At 46.3% G+C, this 27,976-nt stretch overlaps 3 protein-coding genes and 1 long non-coding RNA gene across 8 annotated transcripts in view; 3 read left to right on the top strand and 1 right to left on the bottom strand.

Annotated features, from left to right (window-relative positions):
• Positions 1–15,558, top strand: part of LOC100344656 (kinesin-like protein KIF9) — a 59,344-nt gene extending 43,786 nt beyond the window's left edge. For all 5 annotated transcript variants that reach the window (XM_017343720.4, XM_008260351.5, XM_017343719.4 and 2 more), the window contains 4 exons: positions 143–7,130; positions 8,020–8,108; positions 9,004–9,118; positions 15,425–15,558. In XM_017343720.4, the coding sequence (XP_017199209.2) occupies positions 143–193 (51 nt within the window). In that variant the 3' untranslated portion in view covers positions 194–7,130; positions 8,020–8,108; positions 9,004–9,118; positions 15,425–15,558. The remainder of the gene's footprint in view (positions 1–142; positions 7,131–8,019; positions 8,109–9,003; positions 9,119–15,424) is intronic.
• On the top strand, positions 4,019–16,570 carry LOC100341943 (small ribosomal subunit protein eS27). Its single transcript, XM_008260347.5, has 4 exons — positions 4,019–7,130; positions 8,020–8,108; positions 9,004–9,118; positions 15,425–16,570. The coding sequence occupies exon 1, from the start codon at positions 4,019–4,021 to the stop codon at positions 4,271–4,273; it is 255 nt and encodes an 84-aa protein (XP_008258569.3). The 3' UTR covers positions 4,274–7,130; positions 8,020–8,108; positions 9,004–9,118; positions 15,425–16,570.
• LOC138844135 (uncharacterized) overlaps positions 12,396–27,976 on the bottom strand; it is a 31,294-nt gene continuing 15,713 nt past the window's right edge. The window contains exon 2 of the long non-coding RNA XR_011379643.2: positions 12,396–13,164. This is a non-coding gene — a long non-coding RNA (uncharacterized LOC138844135). The remainder of the gene's footprint in view (positions 13,165–27,976) is intronic.
• ZNF660 (zinc finger protein 660) lies at positions 15,602–27,173 on the top strand. Its single transcript, XM_070051037.2, has one exon. It carries the CDS (start codon positions 15,602–15,604, stop codon positions 16,595–16,597), a length of 996 nt encoding a protein of 331 aa, XP_069907138.1. The 3' UTR covers positions 16,598–27,173.

Here is a 27,976-nt window from a genome sequence, read left to right as displayed (position 1 = left end):
TCTGAGTTTCTGTGGCCTGCTTTGGTGAGGGAGTGATGAGCCAGGAACTATGGACAACAAAAACCAAAATATCTCACAGTCGGCCAGCTTCTGAGTCCCTGTAAAGTCCTAATTCCTGTTTTCTTCCCTTTTCTGTGTCCAGCACAATTATTTGAAAACCATGATAGGCCTCCAGCGTGCACACAGAAAATAGTCTCATCAGGAGGACCTGGAAAGACAAGACCACAACTGCCATGTGCTCTCAGTCTAGCCTGTGTTGCTGCCAGACCACCTGCGCAGAGCTCCAGCCATTCTGCTCCAAGGCTGGACCCAGCCCAAAGGACACACAGTGGCCAGGCCTCTCTGGAGAGGAGCTCCACAGGACACCATCGCTCATCTCCCCAGAACATTCCTGGCTTGGATTTTCTGCCTTTTGTGCCGGACAGGATCAAAAAACGTTCCAGCTTGGACATTTAGTGCTCATCCAAGAACTTTGGTTTCCTGTTTGAGAGGACGTCTTCCCTATGTAGAGGTGGGGTGAAAACGGAGTCTTAAGTAGGAAGAGAAAAATAGTAGTTGAGCCAGGCTCCTCTGGCAGCCTCATCCCACTGGTCAGCCTCTTCCTTTCCAGGGTGGACATCCTGGGGTGGGGTGGGAGCTGTGTCTGAACAGCCCTGCTTCTCACAGCTCGCTCAGACCAGAAGTTCTCCTGAGCTGCCCTCTCCATGTTTCTGAGCAAGTGAGGGCAGGAGGAAGTAACCAAGACAATCTGGTCCAGCTAACCCCAGACAGGGGTGAGGCCGAGTTGGGTCCATATGCCAGGGAAGCAGTGAGCAGCATCTAGGAGACCCCAGAGCCTTCCCCACCCAGCATGGATGTGGGCGTGGGGTTCACCTCCTCTCTCTCTTACTGTCCCTCCTCCCTTTGTCTTCCCTAATGGAGCAGATGAGCACATGGAACTGACCAGGTTGCCTTGGATAGGAGCAGGGAAGAGAGGAAATTACTCTCTAATCAGGTTCTCGGTGTGCTTGGCACGAAGGGGAAAGAGTCCACTTCTTTGCTTAGAGAGCAAACTCAGGCCTTCCAGGGGCTTCCAGACTCATCCGTGTGCCCCTGTGGTGGGAAAACCAGCCTCCTCCACAGGAAAGTTTCACAGCTTCCTGGGCATCTCCCCTCACACCCACTGGAGCTCTTGTGGGTTGGGCGTTGGCCTTGTCCTCAGTGAGCACTCCCTCGTCTGCCATCCTCAGCAAGCCCTTGATGTTGCTGTGTATGGGGTCAACGGTGCGAGAGGTGGTCTGGGCCACCTGGCAACCCCATCATGGGAAGCTGTAAGAGACAAAAGTCCAGACCACATCTGGTGGGTGATGTCCACCTTTGGAGCCATTTTATAAGAGGACAGATGGGAGGAACCAGGTCTCCTCAGCTTAAGAGGAAGGAAATGTGACAGGGGCCCAGGCGGAGCTGCTAGGTAAAAGAGAAGCAGGGTGATTTGATCTGCACAGCCCCCAAAGTGGGCTGGATGAGTAGGAGCCAATGTTTTCCCAAAAAGTAGAAATGGCTGAGAGGCAGACTGGCATCCCAATATAAGAAGAGACTTGGGGCCGGTGCTGTGGCACAGCAGGTTAAAGCCCTGGCCTGAAGTGCCGGCATCCCATGTGGGCGCTGGTTCTAGTCTGGCTGCTCCACTTCCGATCCAGCTCTCTGCTATGGCCTGGGAAAGCAGTAGAAGGTGGCCCAAGTCCTTGGGCCACTGCACCCACATGGGAGACCCAGAAGAAGCTCCTGGCTCCTGGCTTCGGATAAGCACAGCTCCGGCCATTGCGGCCACATAGGAAGTAAACCAGCAGATGGAGGACCTCTCTCTCTGTCTCTACCTCTCTCTGTAACTCTGTCTTTCAAATAAATGAAATCTTTAAAAAGAAAAAAAAAAAAGAGACTTAACATGAGGTATAGACGGTACTGTCGTGTAGTTAGTAGCGAGAGCCCAAACAGGAGGCTGTCTGGCAGGGGGGTTGCACCCAGTGGATGGCTCAACTGGATGGTGTGTTCTGGTCAAAGAGCTCATATTCTGATTTTCAATCTAGCAGTGAGCAGATGAATGTGAGTTTTGTCAAAAAGAGTAAGCAGAAAGCCTTTCCTGGGGCCGGCACTGTGGCGTAGCAGGTAAAGCTGCCACTTGAAGTGCTGGCATCCCATATGGGCGCCAGTTCGAGTCCGGCTGCTCCGCTTCCGATCCAGCTCTCTGCTATGGCCTGGGAAAGCAGTAGAAGATGGCCCAAGTCCTTGGGCCCCTGCACCCACATGGGAGACCCAGAAGAAGCTCCTGGCTCCTGGCTTCAGATTGGCACAGCTCCGGCCGTTGCGGCCGATTGGGGAGTGAACCAGCAGATGGAAGACCTCTCTCTCTCTCTCTCTCTCTCTCTCTCTCTCTCTCTCTGCCTCTCCTTCTCTGTATAACTCTGACTTTCAGATTAAATAAATAAATCTTTTAAGAATAGGGAAAGTCTTTCCTTGAAGTCTGTGCCCTCTCCTCTGTCCAGCCCTTTTCTCTTTCTCTGACTGGAAGACAATGGCCCTGAAACTCTGCGGGAATCCTAGTGGAGGCCTTAGGTGTAGAGTTCCGAGTCCTTCCCTTCTTGGCTGCTGCTACCCTTTGAGAAAGCTTGTTTGAGGTTTTTAGGTCTTTGGGGCTTCCTATAGGGCATAGCAAACAGGAGGTACATCTATCTATTGGGGCCACAGGAAGCAGCTATTTGTGGTATCCCAAATCCCTCTCCCCTTCAGTTTCCATCACTGGCTGGAATGGCACGGCCCTGCTGGACGTCCTGACCACAGGAACTCTTAGCCAGCCAGTCTGGGACAAGCTGGCCCCTTTAATGGCAGTTGGTCATGGGTGTTGTCACACTTGTCTCAGGTTCAGGCCTCTTTGGTCAAGTTGGGCACAAACTGAAACAAGTGATCAGCAGAGTGGGCGAAGCCAAAGGAGTAAAAGAGGCTGGAACTCAATGATTCACCTTCCACATAAGCTCCTCGCAGGAGCAAATGCAGGAGCGAAGGGGCCTCATGCCCTCTCAAGTGGGCCTGTCATCCTGGCAAACAGTCCTGTCGAATTCACCTGACCATCCAAATCTCCCTGAAAGGACTTCCACTTCCGTCGGTGTGACAAGTGAGATCATGTGGAACCATTCCTTCTACAAGCAAGAGATGCTGCCCAAGTATAACATCCTCTCAAATGAAAAATTCAATTTGCGGTAAATAGAAGGAACTGCCAAGAACTGGAGACAAAGGAGGAAATGAAAACCAGAGTTGACAGGATGTAAAATGGCGTGACTTCCAGGGACTGCGAGATGGTATGGGAGTAGATTGTTCTCTTGAGTGTTGATATCCACACAAGCATGAGAACGACGACAGGCCCAGGCCAGAGAGGAAGTTGGAAATGGGACTGTCATAAAGATGGCACCCTGAGGGGCCAGCATTGTGGTATAAAGGGTTAAGCCACTGCCTGCACCACTGGCATACCATATGGGTGCCAGTTCCAGGCCTGGCTGCTCCACTTCTAATCTAGCTCCCTGCTAATGCACCTGGGAAAGCAGCAAAAGATGGCCCCAAGTGCTTAGGCCCCTGCACCCATGTGGGAAATCCAGATTAGGCTCCTGGCTCTTGGCTTTGGCCTGGCCCAGCCTTGGCCATTATGGCCATTTGGGGAGTGAACCAGTGGATAGAAGATCTCTCTGTCTCTTCTTCTAACTCTGCCTTTTAAATAAAGAACTTTTTTTTTTTTTAATGTGGCACCCTGAAATCCTCATCTTTGGTGAAGAGGTAAGCTTAAAAAAAAACACTCCATTTTCAGGGAGAAATAATAAGGAAACTTTCCCAGGGCTGAGGGGGGAACAGGGCCCATGAGAATTTACAGCTTTGTGCAAGTTGGGGGTTCAAATTTGCACTGTGTAACCCAGGAACCAGCAAGCTGAAGAATTAGCATAAAATTTAGCCCCAAGCTGGCTTTTTCCGGCGGTGACGACCAACCCACGCAAACATGCCTCTCGCAAAGGATCTCCTGCATCCCTCTCCTGAAGAGGAGAAGAGGAAACACAAGAAGAAGCGCCTGGTGCAGAGCCCCAGTTCCTACTTCATGGACGTGAAGTGCCCAGGATGCTATAAAATCACCACGGTTTTCAGCCATGCACAAATGGTAGTTTTGTGCGTTGGCTGCTCCACTGTCCTCTGCCAGCCCACAGGAGGAAAAGCAAGGCTTACAGAAGGATGTTCCTTCAGGAGGAAGCAGCACTGAAAGCACCCTGAACCAAGATGAGTGGGAAACCTTCCCAATAAACACGTTTTTGATATTTAAAAAAAAAAATTTTAGCCCCAAGCTGGTGGTGATCCAGAAACACTCAGTAGAATCTAACTTAAAAATCTATAGGAGGGGGCTGACGCCATAGCGTAGCAGGTAAAGCTACCGCCTGCAGTTCTGGCATCCCGTGTGGGTGCTGGTTCAAGTCCCAGCTGCTCCACTTCTGATCCAGCTCTCTGCTATGGCCTGGGAAAGCAGTAGAAGATGGCCCAAGTGCTTTAGGCTCTGCACCCACGTGGGAGACCCAGAAGAAGCTCCTGGCTCCTGGCTTCGGATAGGCTCAGCTCCAGCTGTTGCAGCCATCTGGGGAGTGAACCAGCAGATGGAAGACCTCTCTCTCTCACTGCCTCTGCCTCTCTGTAACTCTGCCTCTCAAATAAATCTTTAAAAAAAATCTACTTAACATGCCCTTTATCCAGCCGTACAGTACACCCACAAAGCCCCACTAAGCATAAGTTCCAGAGATTACACACACACACACACACACACACACTAAACATACCATAGTGGAGGCAAAATGACAGGCTCAGACAAGAACTTCAGATGTTGTTGGATAAAAATTACATAATACTATTATGTATGTATGTGTGCTATGTATATATATATACACATATATACATATGTGTGTATATAAAAATGTTTTAAATAGACAAAGAATCAAAACGCTATAATCCAAAAGTTGTACTTTTGAAATTTATATTAAATAAAAGTTTTCTAAAAATAAATAAATGACAAAGAACCAAAAAATGAAAAAGACTATCAAAGTGTCAAAGGCTAAACTTGAAAATTTTCACAAGAAAATATGATAGTCTTTTTTTACCTTGAAAGTGTTTAAATGACTTCAAAAAGTATTAACCATAAGAGGAAAGACTTCAAAATTTGACTAAGAACTTCTGCCCATCAAGACACCATGAAATCAAAAGGTATAAGTGAGCAAAGATATTTGCAATTGTTAGTGAATGGTTAAGTGGACTGTGGCACATCCAGAGTCTGCAATATTTTTTAGCCTTGGAAAGAGCTAACAAGCCATGAAAAGATAGGGAGGAGCCTTAAATGGGTATCAGTAAGCAAAAGAACTTACATGTGGAGAGTAACTTCTTTTACTCAAAGTCATTCTGGACTGAATGGATTTTTGAGGGAAGAAAACTATGCTTGTGGGTAAGGGCAACAAGGTGGATGGGCCACAGGCTGGAATTTAACATGCATCCAAACTGGTTCTTACTGCTCTCTAAAATTTGAGAATGACTGGACCAGAATATGAATAACTATTTCCTCCTGGAAACAGGTGTGGGACAAGCAGCTTGAATCAGAATAAATGATCCCTTTCAAATGAGAGTAGGTGAAAAGACCAAGTTGAAGACTATAATTGCCCGGAACTATAGGGCATATTCTTCTTAAATGTTTCCTAGTGTGTTGGCAATAGTCTGTTCTACTTCCAGCATCAACTGGTGGTGTGAATGCGTGGCATCTTAGCACCTTTCTGAATCTGTTTCTCAATCTCTGTGAAATGTGGCAGAGTTGCACCACCTATATGAGTAGACAGTTGAGAAAGCTCCTGGTTTACCTGAAGTATTCGGCCCAGATCTGCTGACCGATCACGTGCTCTAAGAGCTCAATTCTCAGATGATTTCCGTGTCTTCAGTCACCCCCTACATGATCTCATCCTGTCCTGGACAGTGGCAGCTTCCAAGTGTATATCATCAGATGAGGTTTTCCCCCCTAAACTCCAGACTCCTATGCCATTGGAGGTTCCTCTTGGAAACTATTGATTCCCTCTCCCTGAAGCTGTTCCTCCTTGAGGCTACTCCATTCCCAATAAACAAGTTACTTGCTCGGAACAATAACCACGGGGCCATCCTCAGCCAACATTCAGTCCGTTAGTAAATCATGCTGGCCACGCCTTCGAAACAAACGCAGAACCATTTCTCGCCGCCCCCATCACTTCTCACCTGGGATGCTGCCACAGCCCCTTAACCTCCCTGCGTCCACCCTTGCCCACCTGCAGGTGGGAAACCAGTGCAACCTTAAACATGCAAGTCATGAGCTGAAACTGTCTCACAAGGTTTACGTTAGACCAAGGTCTGAGAGCAAGGAATGCGCAGGAGCGTCGTGGCTCCCTGTGTCATAACCAGCAAATCTTTGCAGCTGCGGCACGGGTCGGTGGGCGGGGAGTTGGAGCCCGCGTCGTCAGAGCAGCCCGCCGCCCTCACCGCAGCCTCCGGCGTCCTAAACCTTCCCTGTCATCCGTCAAGGTCTCGGCACAGCCTCCCTCCCTCCCCTCGCTGCTACGTTCCGTATTCACTTAGGCCCTTCGGGGCAGGGAGGCCATTTTCTGCGCCGACGGCTGGCCCTGGCTTCGAGGCGGGAAGATGCGAGTCTGTGGAAGGAACGGCGACGGCGACGACCGCTCCGCTCGGCAGGGCCAGCTGGGGATGTGGTTTCCGAGGGTCTCGATCGGCGGCGGGCAGCCCGGCGGTGCGCTTCTGGGTCTCTCACCCACAGCTAACCGAGCCCCTGCCCCAGGCTCCGCCCCTCCTCTCATTGGCTGACGTTTCCCAGCCCGCCTGTCCTCCCAGCCAATTGTAGGGCAAAGTCTGGGTGGGAGGCGGGACCCGGAGCGCCGGCGGATCCCGCAGGGATTCCGAGGGGGCGGGAGGACTCCGGCCCGGGGGGCACAGAGATGAGGAAACCTCCCGGTGCCTAGAAGGGCCGGAGGGTCTGGGTGGGGAGTAGGGGGTGTCGCTGACGCAGTTCCTCGTCCTCTTGGTTCCGAGAGAGGGGGCTGGCGCTTTGGGTGAGGGGTGCACCGCTCTCTGGAGCCGGGGGCTCGGGCTAGGTCCAGGGAGCGGGGCCGGGGCCGGGCCGGGAACAAGGCCTCCCACGCGGACGCCGGCTGCTGAGGCGGGCGCGGCAGTTCAGGGGCTTTTGTTCTCGTTCCGCGCCACCTCTTTGTCCTGGCTGTGGGCTCCGGGCTCCGGAGCCGCCCGCTCGGACCGGGCTGTGTCCTCAGTGCCTCTAGGCTGGGGGGCCGCCGGCCGGACTCTGGCCTCCTCGAAGCTTGGCCCGGCGGCCGGAGAGAAGCGCAGACCCTCGGGCCCGGGGCTTCCTCGTCAGTTCCTTTATGCATTCGGTCAGGGATGCGCGAGGCAGAAGCGCGCCCCGGCGGGGAGGAAGCAGCGAGCCCGAAGCCTGAGTTCCTGGAGGGGGAAGACACAACACACGTTTGCAGGGAGGCCTGGCAATGCTAAGAGGGTCGCCGGAATAAAACATCCTTCCAGCGGCCCGTAGAAGTCTTAGGTCTTTCTAAAGGACCTCGACGCTGCCCAGTTCCAAGCTGGACCCCCGTGTGCGGTCTTGCACAGAACTTCCCAGGAAGCGTGCACTTTGCACATTTTGAGGGGAGTGGAGGCTCTCAGATGTCAGCCGAATAGGGTGGAAGGGAGTGATCGTGGCGCCGGGGCCTGAGGACTGCCTCCCTACAGGAAGCTGGTCACTCACTCAGCCAGGGGCATTGGGCCCGTTAGTCCATCGCTGGGAGCCTCACGTCCTTGTCTTTAAAATGAGCATGATCATCCTTACTGCTCTCAGTTCCGTTTTGCAGATTTCCCCAGGATGGGACACTGCCCTGAGTGTCCACTGGGGTTGAGGTCTTAGAAGACGCTGTCCTTTCCCTCTGCTTACAGTGATTGGAGACCCCATTAGGAGGAGACCAGGCAAAAAAATCTGTGCTGGGCAGATCCCTGGGAGTGAAGCTGCTGTGCACAGAGTGAGGGTGAGTCCCTTCCTTCTGCCCTGGGCAGGTGGAACCCAGACTGTGGCACAGGAATCCTGCCCGCTAAGGGAGCATTTCTTGATGGTTAATAGACGGGGAGAAAAAAGTGTGGAAGTGATAGGAGGGCCTCTGGATTTGTGGGGTGGAAGGAGGGGTGATGTAGCAGTAACTCAAATTTGATGGTCATGGGACTTGGATTGATTGCCAGCTCTCCTGTAAGTTCTGTGCATTTGAGAGTAGGTGGTCTGAGAGGTCCCTTCCAGCTGTGATGTTCAAAGAGCCTCTGAACAGTGGGCCTGGGTCAGTCTCTTAGGAAACTGAGGCCCTTGGATGTCCTCACCGAGTCAGAATCGCCAGGAATGCATGTCCACTGTTGTGGTATTTGTCAGATAATACGAAACCCAAAGAGGATGACCAGGCAGAGGAGTGGTGGGGGTGGTGATGTGCAGAAGATTCACCATCCCCAACGGGGAGCACTCTGGATGTTAGATACAATCCTGAACTTGTTTGGTACATTTCAAGTCGCCTAACATTTGCTGTCCCCTCTTTGTGCCAGACACAGTGCGGTATCCACAGGTCAGGATCATGGGCCCTGCTTCCCGGGAGCTTAGAGCTTAACGTGTACATGTGAGAAGGGACACAGCAATCCTAGTGCAAGGCCAACTCCACAGATTTGCTGTGTGATTTTTTGGGGGTAAAGAGGCTGTTGTATTTATAGTCAGTTACAATCAGCTTTTCCCATTATGGCATCTCCCTTGTTTTATTCTTAAGGCCTATGCCTTTCTCTCTCTCAAAGTAGGCAGTCCCTTGCTATTTTCTTGTTTTTTTTTTTTTTTTTTTTTTTCTCCCTTCACTTCCCACATTTCACTCATTTGTCTCTCCAATTTATTTTCAGGTATTTCCTGTTTATCCTCACTCCACTGCAGTAACCAAGAACCATGTGGCCATTACTCAGAGAGACCTGAACAAGCCGGTGATATCGGCAGAGGACAGGAACACAGCCTCTCGGGGTAAAGCCGTTCTCTCTCTTTATCGCTCTCTGCTCGCTCTGGTGCAGGCGCTGTCCTCTCCACCCCCACCCCTACCACCGCTCTTTCTGGGAGAGCACTCTGCCCTTTGTGTCTCACAGCCTGAAGTGGACAGGCCTGGGATCCGAAGAGCCTGGGCAATTTGTGGGTTGGTGATCTGAGTCCTCATTCAATTACTGACCATCTGAGCCTGCCCCTTTGTGCACGGTTGCCTAGAAACCACGAGTGTCTGGCTTCACGTTTCCCTCTGCTTCTCTAGCCGAGACTCCACCTCCCTAATGCCTGGCCATTCTTGGGGATTTCGGAGGGAATTTTCCTTTTGGTCAAGCAGAACAGCAAATGGTTGGGTTTCCTTTCCGTGAACCTCTCCTCAGCCTGGCCCTCCCCAGTCCCCTGTCCAGGCCTGCTTCCTCCTCACAGCTTCCGACACAGCACACGTCCTGTGCCTTTCTCCTGCTCCCTGCTTCTCACTCTAACCCAGTCTCACTCTAACCCAGCTCATGCATTTTGTGACCCCCTCTGTCATCTGTCATACTGTCCTCATATTTGCATTCCTGACATTCCTTCCCATGTCTAAAGTATCTCTCATGCCCCACCTCGCTTAGTTACACCATCATTCTTCATACCCACTTGTGGATCTGATGACCTTACATTGCTTCTGTCAGTCATATATCCATTCTGATGTACATGGGTACTTTCTTGGACATAGCGGAATTTCATTGTTGGGTCTTGCTATCTCAATCTTTGTTTACTGATTCAACAAACACTTGCAGGCTTCTATAAAATGCTAGGCTGAATAATGTTCACCCATACTGCATTCCTGAAGTTGTTTGCCAACTCATTCCCCTTCCTCCAGTCCCCCTCCACCTCCATCCCTCCCCAAACCAAACCATCAGCCTGATCTTAAAGCACTCTCCTAATTTCACTTTAGGATAGACTGATACAAAATTTGTTGTACAAACTGGGATACTTTTCTAAGTTAAGGGGGACATTATTAATTTTGATACTGGGATAGCAGGTATAAGCCAGCACTATTCTGGAAAATCAGAACATGTGATTACACTACTCCTAGGTGGCACCTCTTAGACTCTTTTCATTTTCCTCAGTTTACTCCCCATGGGATACACCAATTGCCTCTCTCTTCTGTTTTCCACTTCCTGAAGCTAAGAAACAAATAAATATTAGCAGAGATGACTGAGGGTGGGGTATATGGGATTAAAGGAAATGAATAGCAATGTTTGAAAAATTATATTGAGGGGGTGCCATTGTGTTTCAGCTGGTTGAATTGTTGCTTGCAATGCCAGCTTCCCATATCAGAGTGCCAGTCCTCACTATTCCACTTATGATCCAGCTTCCTGCTAATGCACTTGGGAAAGCAGCAGAAGGTGGTCCAAGTCCTTGGGCCCCTGCCACCTGTGTGGAAGACTGGGATTGGAGTTCTTGACTCCTGGCTTTGGTCTGGTTAGACCCGGCTGTTGCAGTAATTTTGGAGAGTGAACCAGCAGCTGGAATATCTTTCTCTCTGTGTATCTCCCCTTCTCTCTCTCTCACTGTGGCTGCCAAATAAATAAATCTTAAAAAAGAAAAACTATATTGACAAGTGCGAAAGAGAAGAAAACTAACAGGAGAGAAAATATCAAAGTAGAAAAAAGAACATAGAGTGGGGAAAGTTAAGGGCAGATGTCACTCTTGTGTTTAGAGCTTGTCTCCTGTGTACCGTCAAGTTCTATACCTCTTTGTTTTGCCTTGTAATTTCAGTGTTCTGGCTGGACTCACTTCAGGTAACTTGATTCTTTCATTTGTTCATTCAATGATGAGAAAAATCTGAGTGCTTACTACGTGCCTGGAACTGTTGTAGGTGCTGGGAATCAGTGGTGAACAGAATCTGCCAGCGTGGAACTTTTTTTTTGTTTTTAAAGATTTATTTTATGTTTGAAATTTAAAGATTTATTTTATATTTGAAAGAGTTACAGAGAGGGGTAAAGCCAGAGAGATAAAAAAGAGAGAGAGAGCTTCCATCTACTGGCTCACTCCCAAATGGCCGCAACGGCCAGTGCTGAGCTGATCCAAAGCCAGGAGCCAGAAGCTTCTTCCAGGTCTCCCACATGAGTACAGGGGCCCAAGGACTTGGGCCATCTTCTACTGCCTTCCCAGGCCATAGCAGAGAGCTAGATCAGAAGTGGAGCAGCCGGGGCTTTAACCTGCTGTACCACTGTGCCACAGCACCAACCCCCCCCCCCCCCCAGCATGGAGCTTAGACTATATTATGAACTCCCACTTTTTTAAAGACAACTTCCTTTTTTATTTTTAATTTATTTTCATCTTACTTGAAAGGCAGAGAAGTGAGAGGGTAGGAAAGAGACAGCTGAAGAGAGATCGTCCATCTGCAGGTTCATTCCCCAAATACCCACAATGTCCAGGGTTAGGCTGAGCCTGAGTCTCCCAGAGGGTGGCAGGGACCCAAGTACTTGGGCCATCACCTGCTGCCTCCCAAGGTTTGCATTATCAGGAAGCTAGATCAGAAGTAGAGTAGGGGGCCGTCACTGTGGCATAGTAGGTTAAGCCTCTGCCTGTGGCACCAGCATCCCATATGGGCACCAGTTTGAATCCTGATTGCTCCATTTTTGATCCATCTCCCTGCCGATGGCCTGGGAAAGCAGTAGAAGATGGCCTGGGTGCTTGGGCCCCTGCACCCATGTGGAAGAGATCTGGAAGGCAGTCCAGGCTCCTGGCTTCAGATCAGCCCAGCTCTGGCTGTTGTCACCATTTGGGGAGTGAACCAGCAGATGGAAGATCTATCTCTCTCTCTCTCTCTCTCTCTCTCTCTGTAACTCTGCCTATGAATGAATGAATGAATGAGAAGAAGCGGAGTAGCCAGGGCTCAAACTGAGAACTCTGAGAGGGATGTGAGCATCTCAAGTGGCAACCTAACAGGTTCATTAAACACCCAGGCTTCCCACTTGTTTTTAAGTACACCAACACTATGCCACCTTCCTTTTGAGAAAACAGTCACTGTTCATTTTCTGCAGCTTAGCCTGAATTCTGAGTTTTCCCCAGCATCCCAAGCCCCAGTAATTAATTGCTCCTCCCTTCTCTAGCCATTCTCTACTTCATATCCTGCTTGGGTGATTTGCGAATTTGTAACTTCTCTTTATTATTTTGTCATACTACTCCATTGTATGTTCCTTAAAAGTAGGTATATTTCATGCTTGTATTAGTCTGCTCAGGCTGTCATAACAAAATACCATAGACCAGATGCCATAGATGACAGAAATGTATTTTCTCACAGTTCCGGAAGCTGTGAGTACAAGATTGGGGTGATCAGCCAATTCTGTTAATGTTGGGGGCTCTCGCCTCGGTGTGAGGATGCCCACCTTCTTGCTGTGTGTTCCCGTTACCTTTGCTTGCGTACATACAAGGAGAGTGAGAGCTGTCTCGTGCCTCCTCATGTTGGACCAGTGCCCGTCCTTATTACCTGTAAGGAGATATTCAGGGCTGTCCCCAAATACAAGCACATTGGACATTAGGACTTCAACATAAGAATTTTAAAGAGCCACAACATTCAGTTTGTAGCTGTGCTTTTTTAAATATTCCCTGTTGGGCCCAAGACAGGGTATGTACAGAACAGGGTACCAGATAATTTTTTAAGGAATGCACAAAGAAAAGAGAAGTTTCAGACAAGATTAGAAATGGAAAAGGATATCCGAGAGAGCCATCTGTCTGCTCAGAAAAGTCTGTTCCATCTGCCCTGCAGCCCCTGGCTTCTCATCGAGTTTCCTTCACCTGTTTCATCTTCCATGAGGAGAAGTAGCAGCAGCTGAAGGAGTGAGCTCAGGACCTTGTCAAGAATCCACCTCCCCCTCCATCCTTTCTGCTGACCCTCCATCTCTTGGGCGTCAGTCTGTGCATGGTTTACACCTGTCCTCCTGAGCCGTGAATTCCAGCCTTTGCAGTTCCCTTCTTGTGGGTCTTGAACTCTCATTGGAAATATCCCTCCTCCAGAGAGCATGGCTCAGTTTGTCAAAAAGCTGTGAGACAAAGGAAAATAGTGGTTAAACGTCAAGGAACAACAGCAATGTCTACTACTAGCAAAGTGGCAGGTAACATAAGGAATTTAACTAGTGATGTGTTTGTAGCCATAAAATGATCCAATGAAGATTAAAGAGCAATATGGAAAAATACTTTAAAAAATTAAATGGGAGAGGGACTGGGGAGATGTTGGTCAAAGGATAGAAAATTTCAGGACAGCAAAGTTTAGGAAATCTGTTGTACAACATGGTGATTATAGTTAATCACAGTGTATTATAAACTTGAAAGTTGCTGAGATTAGATTCTAAATGTTCTCACTCCCCCAAAAAGTAGGTATGTGAGGCAATAGGTATACTAATTACTTTGATTTAACCATTCCATGGTGTGTACATATATCAAAGCATCATGCTGGATACTATGAAAATATACACAATTTTTTGTTTAATTATCTAACAATATGCATATGGAAAATTCTGGAAAGGAACATAATAAATGGAAAGTCATGTCTTAATATCTTAGAGTCGTGTTTTGGTTTTTGGGTTTTTGGGGGTTTTTAAGATTTATTCATTTGAGAGAGAGAGCTACAGACAAAGAAAGGGAGAAACGGAGAGAAAGGTCTTCCATCCACTGGTTCACTCCCCAAATGGCCACAATGGGCAGAGCTGAGCTGATCAGGAGCTTCCTCCAGGTCTCCCATGTGGGCCCAGGGGCCCAAGCGCTTTGGATATCTTCTTCTACTTTCCCAGGCCATAAACAGGGAGCTGGATCAGAAGAAGAGCAGCCAAGACAGAAACTGGTGCCTATGTGGTATGCTGGCACCACAGACAGAGGTTTAGCCTACCGCCACAGCGCTGGCCTGTTTCTTGGGTTTTTTACAACCCAGTGCCCTCCAGATTTGAGATCTGCAGGGTTATCTGTATGTCCAGAGTTTCATGTCAGACCAGTTGGGAAATTCCTGCTCATGTGGTTCTAGGTATCAGCCCTTCTTGGTTGTGTTCTCTCTTGCTCTCACCCTTTTGCTCTCCTTAAGATACTTTCTTATTATGCCAGGCAGGGTCCTATCAGAGCTTCCCTCTGCCATGCTTTAACCTTCTTCCCTCATTTAGGCTCTCAGATTCACTCAGTAGCCCCGGTCTATCAGTAATAGCATGGTGAAAACAGACAGATGAAACTATCACATAAAGCTGTGTCCTGCTACAGGCAAGCCTCTGTGAAGTGGCTGTGAGACAGCCAGTCTCTGGTTTTGGAAGACTTGTGTCACCACTTATCAAGGAAGGGCTTACAAACAAGGGTTTCATCTGGGGCTTACTACCAGGACCTAGAGCAAAAAATAGGATCCTAGTCGTACCCAAAGACAGAACACCTGTTGCTGTTCTATAGCACAGTTTTGAATACCCATTATGTGCCAGCTCTTGTATCATTACAACTAGAGGATAAGTCAGCAAGAGCTAAAAGCCAGGCCAATCTGAAGATTAGTCATCTGAGCTACTGAACTGAGGGTCTTCTGGTTCACATTTTCTAGGACCCAGATTATAGTTTAGCCTGCCATTTGGAATTAAATGCATCCAATTCTGGGTTTAGAAGATGAGGCAGGGCCGGCGCCGCGGCTCACTAGGCTAATCCTCCGCCTTGCGGCGCTGGCACACCAGGTTCTAGTCCCAGTCGGGGTGTCGGATTCTGTCCCAGTTGCCCCTCTTCCAGGCCAGCTCTCTGCTGTGGCCAGGGAGCACAGTGGAGGATGGCCCAAGTGCTTGGGCCCTGCATCCCATGGGAGACCAGGAGAAGTACCTGGCTCCTGTCATTGGATCAGCACAGTGCGCCGGCCGCGGCAGCCATTGGAGGGTGAACCAACGGCAAAGGAAGACCTTTCTCTCTGTCTCTCTCTCACTGTCCACTCTGCCTGTCAAAAAAAAAAAAAAAAAAAGAAGAAGAAGAAGAAGAAGATGAGGCAGGAAGAAACCAGGGCAAATATTTACTATTCATTGCTAATTCTGCTGCTGGACCTCTTGGGCTCCTTGCCACCTCTGGCTTTCCATAAGCTTCCACCTTGGCCTCTCTGTGTCACTTTCCTTTCCTCATTTGTTTTCATCAGCTCCCTTGCCCTTGAGCATGTGCCCGTGGTCTGCCTATTATGTCCTGAGATCTGTCCTATTATGTCTGTATGTGTCCTGTTATGGTCTACCTATCTTGTCCTCAGATAATTCTCCTTGTTCTAGTACAGAGTACGGGTGACATGTGCAATTTCTGTTTCTCTGTCAGATGGTGATAAGTGGGACTGAGGAGATGTTGATTCCAAAGCAACATTCCTGAAAAATCAGAATCATGCTTTCAATAGAATTCCGCAGAGCTGTTGCCAAAGAGGTGAACATGTAGAAGTTTCCTTAAAAGGAAAAGAGAAGACTTTAGAAGCCAGTGGTATGCTTCACATAGAAGAAAATGAGGAGAAAGACGAGAAACTTCAAACATAAGATGGTTAAAGACAATAAAACCCTCACAGACCTGAGTGACCAAGAATCTGAAAAAGATGGTAGTCAGAACTGTGACGCCGCAACAAATGAGAGAGTTCAGGCTGAAAAGAGACAGTATGTATGTGCCGAGTGTGGAAAAGCCTTTAGCCAGAGTGCAAACCTCACAGTACACGAGCGAATCCACACAGGAGAGAAACCATACAAATGTAAGGAGTGTGGAAAAGCCTTCAGTCATAGCTCCAACCTTGTTGTTCACCGGAGAATCCACACTGGACTAAAGCCCTATACTTGCAGTGAATGCGGGAAATGTTTCAGTGGTAAGTCGCACCTCATTCGGCACCAGGGAATCCACAGTGGGGAGAAAACTTATGAATGTAAGGAGTGTGGGAAAGCCTTTAGCCGGAGTTCAGGACTGATTTCCCATCACAGAGTTCACACTGGGGAGAAACCTTATACTTGTATCGAGTGTGGGAAAGCCTTTAGCCGGAGTTCAAACCTTACTCAGCATCAGAGAATGCACAAAGGAAAGAAAGTTTACAAATGTAAGGAGTGTGGGAAAACATGTGGTTCTAATACAAAGATTATGGACCACCAGAGAATTCACACTGGGGAGAAGCCTTATGAATGTGACGAGTGCGGCAAAGCTTTCATCTTAAAGAAGACCCTCAGTGAACACCAGAGACTCCATCGTAGAGAGAAACCTTACAAATGTAATGAGTGTGGGAAAGCTTTCACTTCCAATCGAAACCTTATTGATCATCAGAGGGTTCACACTGGAGAGAAACCTTACAAATGTAACGAATGTGGGAAAACCTTCAGGCAGACATCTCAAGTTATTCTACATTTGAGAACCCACACTAAGGAGAAACCATACAAATGTAGTGAGTGTGGGAAAGCCTATCGCTATAGCTCACAACTTATTCAACATCAGAGAAAACATAATGAAGAGAGAGAAGCCTCATAAATACAGTCATGCGTCACTAAATGACCAGGATATGTTCTGAGGAATAACATTGTTGGATAATCTTGCCATGTAAACATTGAATGTACTTAACCAAAATGAAGCTACAGTGCCGCCAGGTGGTGTAATCATTTGAGACCACTGCCTTATTTGCAGTTTATCACTGTTTGAAAGTTCGTTGTGCAGTATGTGATTGTAACAAATACTGTTGGTCATAGGGCTAATTACTACTTTCTGAAAAACAGGTTTTCAGTATCCTCATGAATTTCTAGGAATTCATATAGGGAAAAGTATACTTAGATTGAAAAAAGGGATACTCATGCCAGTATCACACATAACTAGAAAAAAGAAAACTAGTTTTTTTAATGGTACTGGATTTAAATGAACAGCAGTCCATCTGTGTAGTCTTTGGATAGCCATTATAAGCAGTTTTAAAGAATATTTAATGCCACAGAGAAATGATTTAGATAAAATGGAACAAAGAAGGGAAAACAATGACATATAATCCAAATTTTTAAAAATGTGTATGTGTAGGAAACAAAGGGAAGGTAGTAAACCAAAACTAAAAATGTTAACAGTGATTATCTCTGGGTAATAGGATTATAGATGGTTTCTATTTTTGTGTGTATACTTTTCTATGCTTTCTAGATTTTCTACAATGAGAATGCACTACTTTTATATTCAGGAAAAAAGTACAGTATTTTTTCAGTGCAGTTAGTACATACCCATGTTCATTCAACAGTGTTAGGAAAGGCATATGGTATATGGAATCAAGTTCCAGGATTGCAAACCAATACAAGAGGGTACTTCAAAAAATTCATGGAAAATTAAAAGATGTTTATTCTGGTACAAAACTATTCCATACATAGTTTTTTCATAATATGCACTTTCCATAAACTTTTTGAACACTCTTTGCATGGATTTCAAAATGTGTTTGCACCAACATATTTTTTAACTTCATCTTCCTTGAACTTTTCAAAGTATCCTCACTGGTCCTGGCACTTAGCAGTAGAGGAACCATGAGCAGATCACTTCCAATTAGAGCCTGTTTCCTGTTCAGGGAAATCACAAACACCAACCCTTTGTCTTAAGATAAGCTGACTTTACAGTTGTCAGCAAAATGTGTGATCACTGTTAGGTTAAAGAACACTGCATCCTATGGTTATGGGAGGATCCATGAATGATAGAGAACTACTTAGGCTCCATTTTTTTCTGTATGTGTCTAAACAACTAGAAGAAAAATGGCTTTGTGAAATTGAAAGAATTGTAGGCTCAAACACTTTAAAGAGTTACCATTAATATAAAACTAGTAGAAGACTGCTGTCATATGTTCTGTAGAGCTTAGTAGCTAAATGTGCTTTAGGGTTGGTGAGATCTGTGTTCTAGTTCCAGATCTACCACGCACTAGCTTGTTGATTTCAGATAAATCACTTTACTGCTGTGAACCTCAGACTTACCTATTGTGGGGAGCAATTCGGACTATACTGTTACTGGAATTAAGATTTATTCTATGCATCTGCTCTCCCACAATATGGCGCTGGGAGAGAAGTAAACAGCTTCTACCCAGCTGCCTCTCACCAACTTGACAAGCTGCAGGAGCTGCTCCTGATTGGAGGAGAGCGGCGTGCTCGGCGTGTGGGCAGCCGAGTTGGGATTGGTGGAGAGGACTATATAGGAGGAGAGAGACGGCATGGTGGTGTGGGTTGGTTGGAGAGTGCGTTGGAGAGTTCGCGGGGAAGTTCGTTACTTCGTTCTTTCTCATTTCTCTCTACTCATTCTTGCTTTGGGAGTTTGCTGTTTACTTATTCTTACTTTACTATAGAAAGGACTTGTAAAAAAAGGGGAACAACAAGCGCCCGGTCCGGTGCGGCTCCTCCGCGTGCGGAGGAGCAGCAAGTGGTGCCGTGACTCGGATAGGAAACCTAGGAGGGAAAGACCGGGAAGAAGTGGGAAATTACTGGAGAGAGAGACTAGCAAAGAGCCTAGGGGAAGGCCGGACGGAAAGAGTGCCGGTGAAAAGCTAGTCAGAACCTAGGAAAAAAGCCGCGGGGGAAGAAAATTAGAAGCTAGGAAGGAGGTATTAACTGGGAACGTCTGGGAGACTCAGTCTTCCATTACGCTCACTGCTCCAACATGTCACAGACGGTACAGACAATGGAGTTCTTTGGCTACTCTTTGCCCACTGGCTACCTCTTCCTCCTGCTGGGCACCATCCTCTGTTTCTCCCTAAAGATCATCTATGGGCTAAATATGGTTTCTCTCTCTCTCTCTTCCTACTCCCTACCTCCTCGCAGCTTTTCCTCTAAGCAAGGGAAACGAGGGGGGAGGAAAATTCATGCATTCGTAAGAGCAATCGTAGAGACGTCCCCCTGGTTTCCACAGCAGTGGAGGCAGGTGGGACGGAAAATGCGCGAGGCTGGGGAACCGATAGAAGTGCTGAAGCTGTGGCAACTCGTTGATCAGGTGCTTCAGAACCCCACGGAAGGGATCGAGTTGTTGCTTAATGAGGGGAGTGAAATGCAGGAAGAATTATGGCAGGGCAGCCAGGCGAGCAACTACTGTAACGAACAAGTGAGAAGAAAATCAAAGAAGGATTTAGAGAGCCAGGAAGCTTATGGGGGGGAGAAAGAAGCTGAGGAGGGAACCTCGCCCCCGAGAGAGATGCCAAGAATATATCCTGGCCATACAAGGTTGGCAAATTCAACCATAAAGGATGAATCACCACCCCGGTATCGCCCATTGGTACTACCAAAGTTTCCTCCTGTAAAGAAAAGCCCCTTTTTTCCACATGAGATTGAAGAAGAGTGGGAGGAAGAAGGAGTGATGGAGGGAGTAGGTATGCAGGAGGAGCTAGAAAGGCCAAGAACCGAAAACAAGCAAAGGGGAGCTGTTTATAGAAAACCTGCTTGGGAGCAGTACCAGGAACCAGGCCAGGTGTTTCCTGTAATTCAGGATCCACAGGGAAACAGGGGATGGACGCCTCTTGACCATAAATTACTTAAAGAGTTGCAGCAATCAGTACAATTGTATGGGCCCCATGCAAGTTACACTCAGGCAATCCTTGATAACATTGGGCAGCAAGGCCTAATACCTGAGGATTGGAGAAACTTAGTAAAGGCGGTGTTAGGCGGGGGTGACTTCCTCTTGTGGCTAGCTGCTTATAAAGAATTTGCGCGAGAATATTCAAAGCAGAACTATCAAACAGGGAATCAAGCATGGGATGAGGAAATGTTAAATGGAGAAGGGCGATTTGCCAGTCCCGATGAGCAGGCCCGATTACCAACAGCTGTCCTCTTACAGGTGAGAGAAATAGTAAGAAGAGCCTGGAAGGTGATACCCAGAAAAGGAGAAGTAAGACACAGCCTAACTAAGATAGTACAGGGCCCTACTGAGCCTTACGCTGATTTCGTGAACCGATTAATGGAAGCAGCAGGAAACATTTTCGAAACCGTGGAAGAAGCAATGCCCTTAGTCAAAAGATTGGCGTATGAACAGGCCAATAAAACATGTCGGGAAGCTCTTAGACCATGGCAGCATAAGGACATCCCTACCTTTTTGAAAATCTGTAGGGATGTCATGGATGATGTAGTTTCTGGATCACATGCTGCAGTAGCAGTAACCCGACAATTTAGACAGAACATGAGGGGACGTATATGCTTTAGATGTGGTCGAGAAGGGCATCTAATGAGGGAATGTAGGGCCAGATTTCCAGCCCGAGATCGGCAGGGCATAGAGAACTCGAGAAGACCAGGCCTTTGCCCACGCTGTAGAAGAGGAAATCATTGGGTCAGTGAATGTTACTTTAAAATAAACAGCGCAGGCAATCCCCAGAGGATGCCAAATGAGCCGGGCCCCATAAGAAGATCAGGTGTATATGGTCAACAGCAAAAAAACGGAATGTGGGCCCCTGCACCCCGGGGCCAAAACAATCGGTGGGTGCCACGGTCCCAAAACCAAATATTTACCGCGCAGAGTTACGAGCCACCGAATATTCGGTACTGACACCTCAAATGGGGCCACAAGCCATAGAGGTGAGGGCAGAAACAATTTCAGCGGAGCATAACGGACTTGGAATAATCGTAGGAAAAGAAACAAATGCTTTGAGAGGCCTAATGGTCATCACCGGAGTCATTCAGTTACCTTTTGATAAGCTAAAAGTGCTAATACAATCTACAAAGGGTATTATTCAAATCAAACCAGAAGAACCTGTGGCTCAAATACTGATCATGATTGGAGCGCAGGATGTTAATGGACCCCAAGGGGAGAAATTTGCAGCCTTGTCCCTATCTCTAGCAGATCGACCTCTGTGGACCTTAACCATTAGAGGAAAGTCAATTCAGGGCCTGCTAGACACAGGTGCGGATGTAAGTATAATTTCGGAAAATGATTGGCCAAAGTCATGGCCCCTTCAGCCAGGAGATAATACTTTAGTAGGCCTAGGTGCGGCCATGACACCATCAAGGAGTGCTCAGGTGCTTCATTGGCAGGATCAAGAAGGGAACAAGGGAAATGTGCAACCTTATGTTAGTGCACTCCCCATCACATTATGGGGAAGAGACATTTTAGAACAATTGGGACTGACGTTAACAAATGAGGATCAATTGGAGAGTTCTACAGGACGGCGTATTATGTATAAAAAGGGATATCAGGAGAGAGGATTAGGCTCCAGAGAAGGCAGAAGGGACCTAGCCCAGCCCATAGGCGATTTTAAAAGACAGGACACGGGTTTTTCGTGGGGGCCACTGAGATGCAGCCGCTGCCATTGTCATGGCTGGACAACAAGCCAAAGTGGATACCACAGTGGCCCCTTACCCAGGAAAAGTTGGCTGCGGTAAATGATATAGTATCACAACAATTAGAGGCAGGCCATTTGCAACCATCAACCTCCCCATGGAATACGCCAATATTCGTGATAAAGAAAAAATCAGGGAAATACCGGTTGTTGCATGATTTACGGGCTGTTAATCAGCAGATGCAACCCATGGGGGCATTGCAACCCGGACTCCCGGTTCCTACTATGATCCCAAAGCATTGGCCACTAATAGTACTCGATCTAAAGGACTGCTTTTTTAGCATACCTCTACATGAACAAGACACTCAGAGGTTTGCTTTCACCGTACCTTCCATTAATCATCAAGGTCCCGACAAAAGATATGAATGGAAGGTGCTTCCCCAAGGAATGACCAACAGTCCTGCCATATGCCAGCTATATGTTGACCAGGCAGTAGAGCCGGTTCGACAACAGTGCCCAAAGGTACAAATTTTACACTACATGGATGACTTGTTAATAACGGCCGAAAGTGAAAGTCACCTAATGGAAGCATATAAGCTGCTGCTATTATATTTGGAAAAAGTTGGGTTACAAGTAGCGCCAGAGAAAATACAAAAAGGGGAAGTAGTACAGTACTTAGGACTTAAAGTAACTTCTGAAAAGGTAACCCCATTAGAATTTGAAATTGCAATAGATGGGTTACAGACCCTTAATGACTTCCAAAAATTATGTGGCAATTTAAATTGGTTGAGGCCCTATTGTAAATTAACTACCGAAGATATGATGCCATTATTCAATATTTTAGAAGGAGATGCCCAGCTTGATTCCCCTCGTAGATTGACAATAGAAGCCCACTTGGCGTTACAGAAAATTGAAAAACAAATTAAAGCAATGCAGATGGAAAGATGTGATCCACAACAAGCCCTAGAAATATTAATTTTTATGGAACAGCTGTATCCCTTCGCAGTCATTTGGCAAGGAGGACCCTTGTTGTTTGTATACCCACATTCACATGCACCGCGTGTACTATACACCCAAGGCATTGCGGTGGCCGATTTAATATTAACAGCAATAAAAAAGGCGACAGAAATGGCGGGGAAGACTCCAAAGCGATGTGTAGTTCCCTTTGCTCAAGAGGCAGTAGAAGCCTTTACAAGGGAATGCTGGCAATGGGCATACATAGTTCTCATTCTACAAATAGAGATTGACAATCACTACCCTCGCCATCCATTTGTTAACTTCTGCACACAGGTTTCAATAAAACGGGTGCAGAAGGTGCGAAGGGATCCAATTCAAGGGGCAGTTACCGTATTTACGGATGGAGCTAAAGGCGGAACAGGAGCAGCTATATTTAACAATCAACGATATTTCGTTTTAACAGCATCCCCTTCTCCACAACATGCAGAATTAGCTATTATCGCAACAGTATTACGCAGAGAGAGTGCACCCATGAATATTTTGTCTGATAGTGCATATGTGGTGAATGCAGTTCAGATGCTCGCTACACAGTGCCTTATTCTTAAATCCTCCTCAGTCTATTCTTATCTAAGTGAAATTCAGGGGTTATTAAATCAAAGAGAGCATGCTATTTACATAGGCCACATAAGAGCTCATTCTAATTTACCTGGCCCACTTACTCGAGGAAACATGATGGCCGATCATTATTCAAGATTCTTGCTTGCATGCACCGCTTTGGAACAAGCTAAAGAATATCACTCTAAATGGCATGTTAACACCCACACTTTAAGTTTTAAATTTAATATTCCCCGCAAGCAAGCAGAAGATATCATTAGATCCTGTGAAAAGTGCGTTGTTACCATAGTTCCAAAGATTCCTGCGGGAGCCAATCCCCGTGGCCTTAAACCAGGACATATCTGGCAGATGGACGTTACACATATCCCCTCTTTTGGGCGACAAAGCTGTGTTCACGTCACTGTAGATACATACTCAGGTGTAATTATGGCCACAGCCATGAATAAAGAAGGAGTACAACAAGTAATCCAACACTGCTTGCAGGCTTTTGCAGCCTGGGGAGTTCCTCATGTGATCAAAACGGATAACGGCCCAGCGTATACATCAAAGCGTTTTGCTGCATTTTTGAAAGAATTCGGAATCTCCCATATTACCGGTATTCCATACAATCCACAAGGGCAAGCTGTGGTAGAACGCGCTCACTTATATTTAAAAAATTTAATAATTAAACAAAAAGGGGGAATAGGGGAAATGGCCACATCCAACAAGGATGTCTTGGCCCTAGCTCTTTATACAATTAATTTTTTGAACAAGAAAAAGAACGGTAAAACACCTGCAGAAATGCATACTCAATCAGTTGATAAGGAATCAATACAGTGGGTAATGTGGAAGGATTTACAGGACAACCAATGGAAAGGCCCGTTCCCCTTACTCAGAAGAGTACGAGGCGCCGTTTGTTTTTTTCCACAGGGTGCGGCACAACCAATATGGACCCCTGAGAGAAGAATTCGGTTGATAAACCTGCCAGCAGAAGATCTAGAAGAAGAAAACTCCATTTGAGGAAGAAAACAATGAATAACCAATCCCCGGGATCTTTGGAATACGGGACATTTTTCAACAAACTCTGAAGTAGCACGACAAACAAGAGTCAATAGCATGAAGATCACACTGAACTTTACACAGGCGCGTATCAACGCCAAAAAATAAAAAGAAAGGGGGATCTGTGGGGAGCAATTCGGACTATACTGTTACTGGAATTAAGATTTATTCTATGCATCTGCTCTCCCACAATATGGCGCTGGGAGAGAAGTAAACAGCTTCTACCCAGCTGCCTCTCACCAACTTGACAAGCTGCAGGAGCTGCTCCTGATTGGAGGAGAGCGGCGTGCTCGGCGTGTGGGCAGCCGAGTTGGGATTGGTGGAGAGGACTATATAGGAGGAGAGAGACGGCATGGTGGTGTGGGTTGGTTGGAGAGTGCGTTGGAGAGTTCGCGGGGAAGTTCGTTACTTCGTTCTTTCTCATTTCTCTCTACTCATTCTTGCTTTGGGAGTTTGCTGTTTACTTATTCTTACTTTACTATAGAAAGGACTTGTAAAAAAAGGGGAACAACAAGCGCCCGGTCCGGTGCGGCTCCTCCGCGTGCGGAGGAGCAGCACCTATAAAAGAGGAATAGTCCATACGGTTGTTGTGAAGATGAAATTAAATAATGCACATAATGTACAACAAGCCTGGTACTTGGTAAACAGTAATAGCTTAGGTGTAGGACATTGGCATGGTATTTCTAAACACTTCACTGAGAGTGACTGAGGAGGAGTTTTGCCAAAGGTAGTATTTTCAGGTGTAATGAACAGTACCAAATGGTAGTATAGACATTAAGAACATTGATGATTTACTTAAGGGGGAGAATAGATAAGCAGTTTGAAATTTTGTTTGGTGACTTAGCAGTGCATCAAACATCCACGTTAACACCACAATTTTCAACATATTGCCATTCGTTTTTCATAACCTTGTGGTTGCAAGGCAGTTTCCCCAACTGCAAGTTTTTCTTCACACAGCTTCTTCAAAGTCTGTAAATAAGAAGTAGAGGCTCTCTTTGGTTCCTTTCATCATTGAGGGAAAAAAACTTTCCCAAAAGAAGGGAAGGGTGGTACTGAGTAGTCAACACTACATTTTTTCAGTGGCTTCCTCTGCCTTTCCTTATGCCAGCCTCCAAGAAAGCCTTAGCCCATCTTCAAATAGCATTTGAAACTTACAAGTTCTTAGCCCAGAATCCATCTGAGAACACTTAAAAGCTCCCCATTCCCTAAGGCCAGTGCCATTTATCTTATGCACAGAGTACTTCATTGTTTCAGGAACTGTGGAGAATATGTTATTTCAATCTTCCCATAATTTGCACAAGAAAACAGTCTTGGTGAGGTTAGATGACTGGCTAATTAAGTCAGAATTTGAGCTCAGATCTGACTTTGCAGTTCATATTCCCTTCTTTATACGAAAGTGCCTCTGCCCACGATGGTGTCTGTGTGATTGAAAAACCAGATGATTGTATCTGGACAGTTATTTGAGCATGGTTTCATAAGGAAGTTGCTGTCAATCTTCTCTGAGATTTATGACCTATATTTGAACCTCAATTTTTTCTGTGTCCCCAAGTCTTTTTAAAAGTGTATTATTTGAAAGGCAGAATGAGACTGAAAGAGAGGTCTTGCATTGGCTCACTTCTTAAATGCCTGTGACAGCTGGGGCTGGGCCAACCCAAAGCCAGGAGCCTGGGTTTACACCTGGGTCTCCCACAAGGGTGGCAAGGACTCAGTACTTGAACCATCATCAGCTGCTTCCTGGCCATATTAGCAGGAGGCTGAGCAGAGTCTGAGGTGGAACTGGATCCCATGCACTTGGATATGGGATGTGAGTGTCTGAAGCAGAGGCTTAACCACCTTGTACCACAATGCCCTCTCCTGTGGCTCATAATTTAGGTTGAAGGGTTATATATTTCTTCCTTGTTACTGGAAAAAAAAAAAAAAAAGAAGTGATGGGTGTGAAAATTAAGTGTTTATGTGGAAAAAAAAAAAAAAAAACTCCTGTTTGATACGACAGTGCTTTGCACATAATTTTCTGATGCAGTATTCCCTGTTTGGCTGGAAGGCCTGGAACAGATTTACTTCATTCAGGAGATGGGACTGTGACATCGTCACTGACTGTTGATGCTCCCTGAATTGCTGAGCAGATATTTTCTGAGCAAAACATGTTCCCATCACTGTGTCATGGGTCTGTAATTCTTTGCTTTAATGGGCTTTTTCATCTTAAAAGACTTTATGATCTATGAAAGTATCTTCTAGGAAGGACATAATATCTCGTATCCAGACATCTGAATACAGAATAGCCTCCGATTTCTTGCCCCAGGCAAGCTGGGATTACGGTCCCTTGAGGAAGCCCTCATTCGTCTTCTAGGCTGATGCCTGCATACATTGCAGGAGTAAACAGTGACAACAGGTCCTTGAATTCTTTCAGGTCACTATAATTTGAACAGGTCACCCACCTTCCTGCTGGAGTCCACAGGAGTACCAGCTGTTAGTCAAAGTTGAAGCGTGCAGCCCTTTGCATCCTTTCAGGCCCTTTTATAACAACCTCTGGTGTTCTACACTTTCTTGTCCTGATGGAAACCTGGCTGCTTCCTAAGGGCAGTGTTCGCTTGGCAGTCCCTCAGTTGCTAGTTTCTGTCTCCATCAGAACCCTGGGTGTTTTGAAGTGAAAGAGACTACACTGTGTTACCCCATCCCTGTGCTTGTCATCTGCCAGCCACTAACATTTATTCACTTATTTATTTATTTATTTATTTTTAGTACCCCAAATTTTCCTAGCCACAAGTATTCTGATATTATAGAAGTGCTCCTGTGTGGAATAAAAATATGTATGCCCCTTTTTAGTTGAGAAGAAAGTGGGAAATAAAATTTCATATAGCTTGATTCAAGGGGAGTACGTAAGGCAGAAAGAATTCTTAGAGAGGGAAGTGTCTTCCTGAACCTAGAGATCTTTTTTGTAGGTAGTATGTCCTGTTTTAGGTCTTACTTGGAAGAAAATTAAAACCAAAAAGAGCTTTAAGTAGCTGAGTAATTATGTTGACTCTAAATCCTGTACTAGATTTCATTGCAGTCCTGTGTCTTTGTTGACAGATGTCTTTTTTAAAGTTATTTCCTATCATTTAAATGAGGGATGCTCATTTTTTAGATTTTAGTCAATAGACTGTCTTCAATTACCTCTTATAAAACTACAGTCTTAAAATTGTTTTTTTCAGGAAATAGTGGTATTCCTTCAATAAACATCTGCTATTCTTATACATACCCTTGATAATTTTTTTCTTTTTGCTTCCTTTGTTCAGAGTGAGAAGAAAAGAGTTCAAGCTTTTCTTTAAGCAGCTGTTTTTAGAATGAAGAAGTGACTCTGGCTTGTTTTTTATGTAAATGCTACATGAAGCTTGTTTTCGTTCTTAAAAGACATATTTGAGAGCTCTCTGTTAGTAATTTTTTTTTTCTGTTATTTTCTTAGAGGATGGATCCAAAGAGTTTTTGGCTCACCCCCTCTTGCCTTATTTGTGTTTCGAACCCCCACTGTTATGTAGCCCTCAGTTGACCATATAAACAACAGCCATGTTCTCTGAAGCCCATCTCTGTTCCCAAAGGTAGATTTTAGGGGTAAAAAGAGAGCAGACTCCTTTCTGGGAGCTATGGCTGCAGAACCTGACTAGTCTCCACTTCTCCCACGGATTATTTCAAGTCCACATGGCAGAGTTGAACCACATGGATTCTAGATTTGCAAATACAGCCAGTCTGAAATGAAGGCCAGCGAGCTACAAACTTGGGGATCATCAGGAATTGTTTGATGCCTACAAATAGATTTCCCAGTCCTGCATACTCAGCTTGGAGGGAGGCCTATGAATTGATATACAATAAAACTTTGGCAGTGGGAATCAGATCCTTTAAGGGCCTTGACTCTACATAACTACTTTTATAATAATTATCCACTTTCCCTTGGAAGATCTTGTAAATCACAAAATTATTGGCTCATGTACCAAAGTTTATATGATCATATGATAAGTTAGCAAACAGTACTGAATCTGAGAGGCTGCTGCCACATTTTCAGTGTT

Source organism: Oryctolagus cuniculus, chromosome 10 (assembly GCF_051225735.1).
Source record: "Oryctolagus cuniculus isolate XC-2025 breed Fujian yellow rabbit chromosome 10, ASM5122573v1, whole genome shotgun sequence".
NCBI lineage: Eukaryota > Metazoa > Chordata > Mammalia > Lagomorpha > Leporidae > Oryctolagus > Oryctolagus cuniculus.
Note: the sequence above shows the minus strand (reverse complement) of the source record. Positions and strands in the feature narration are given on the sequence as shown.

What these genes read in the sequence shown, in the direction of transcription:
- LOC100341943 (XM_008260347.5), top strand. Translation starts at nt 4,019, where the DNA reads ATGCCTCTCGCAAAGGATCTCCTGCATCCCTCTCCTGAAGAGGAGAAG.
- ZNF660 (XM_070051037.2), top strand. Translation starts at nt 15,602, where the DNA reads ATGAGGAGAAAGACGAGAAACTTCAAACATAAGATGGTTAAAGACAAT.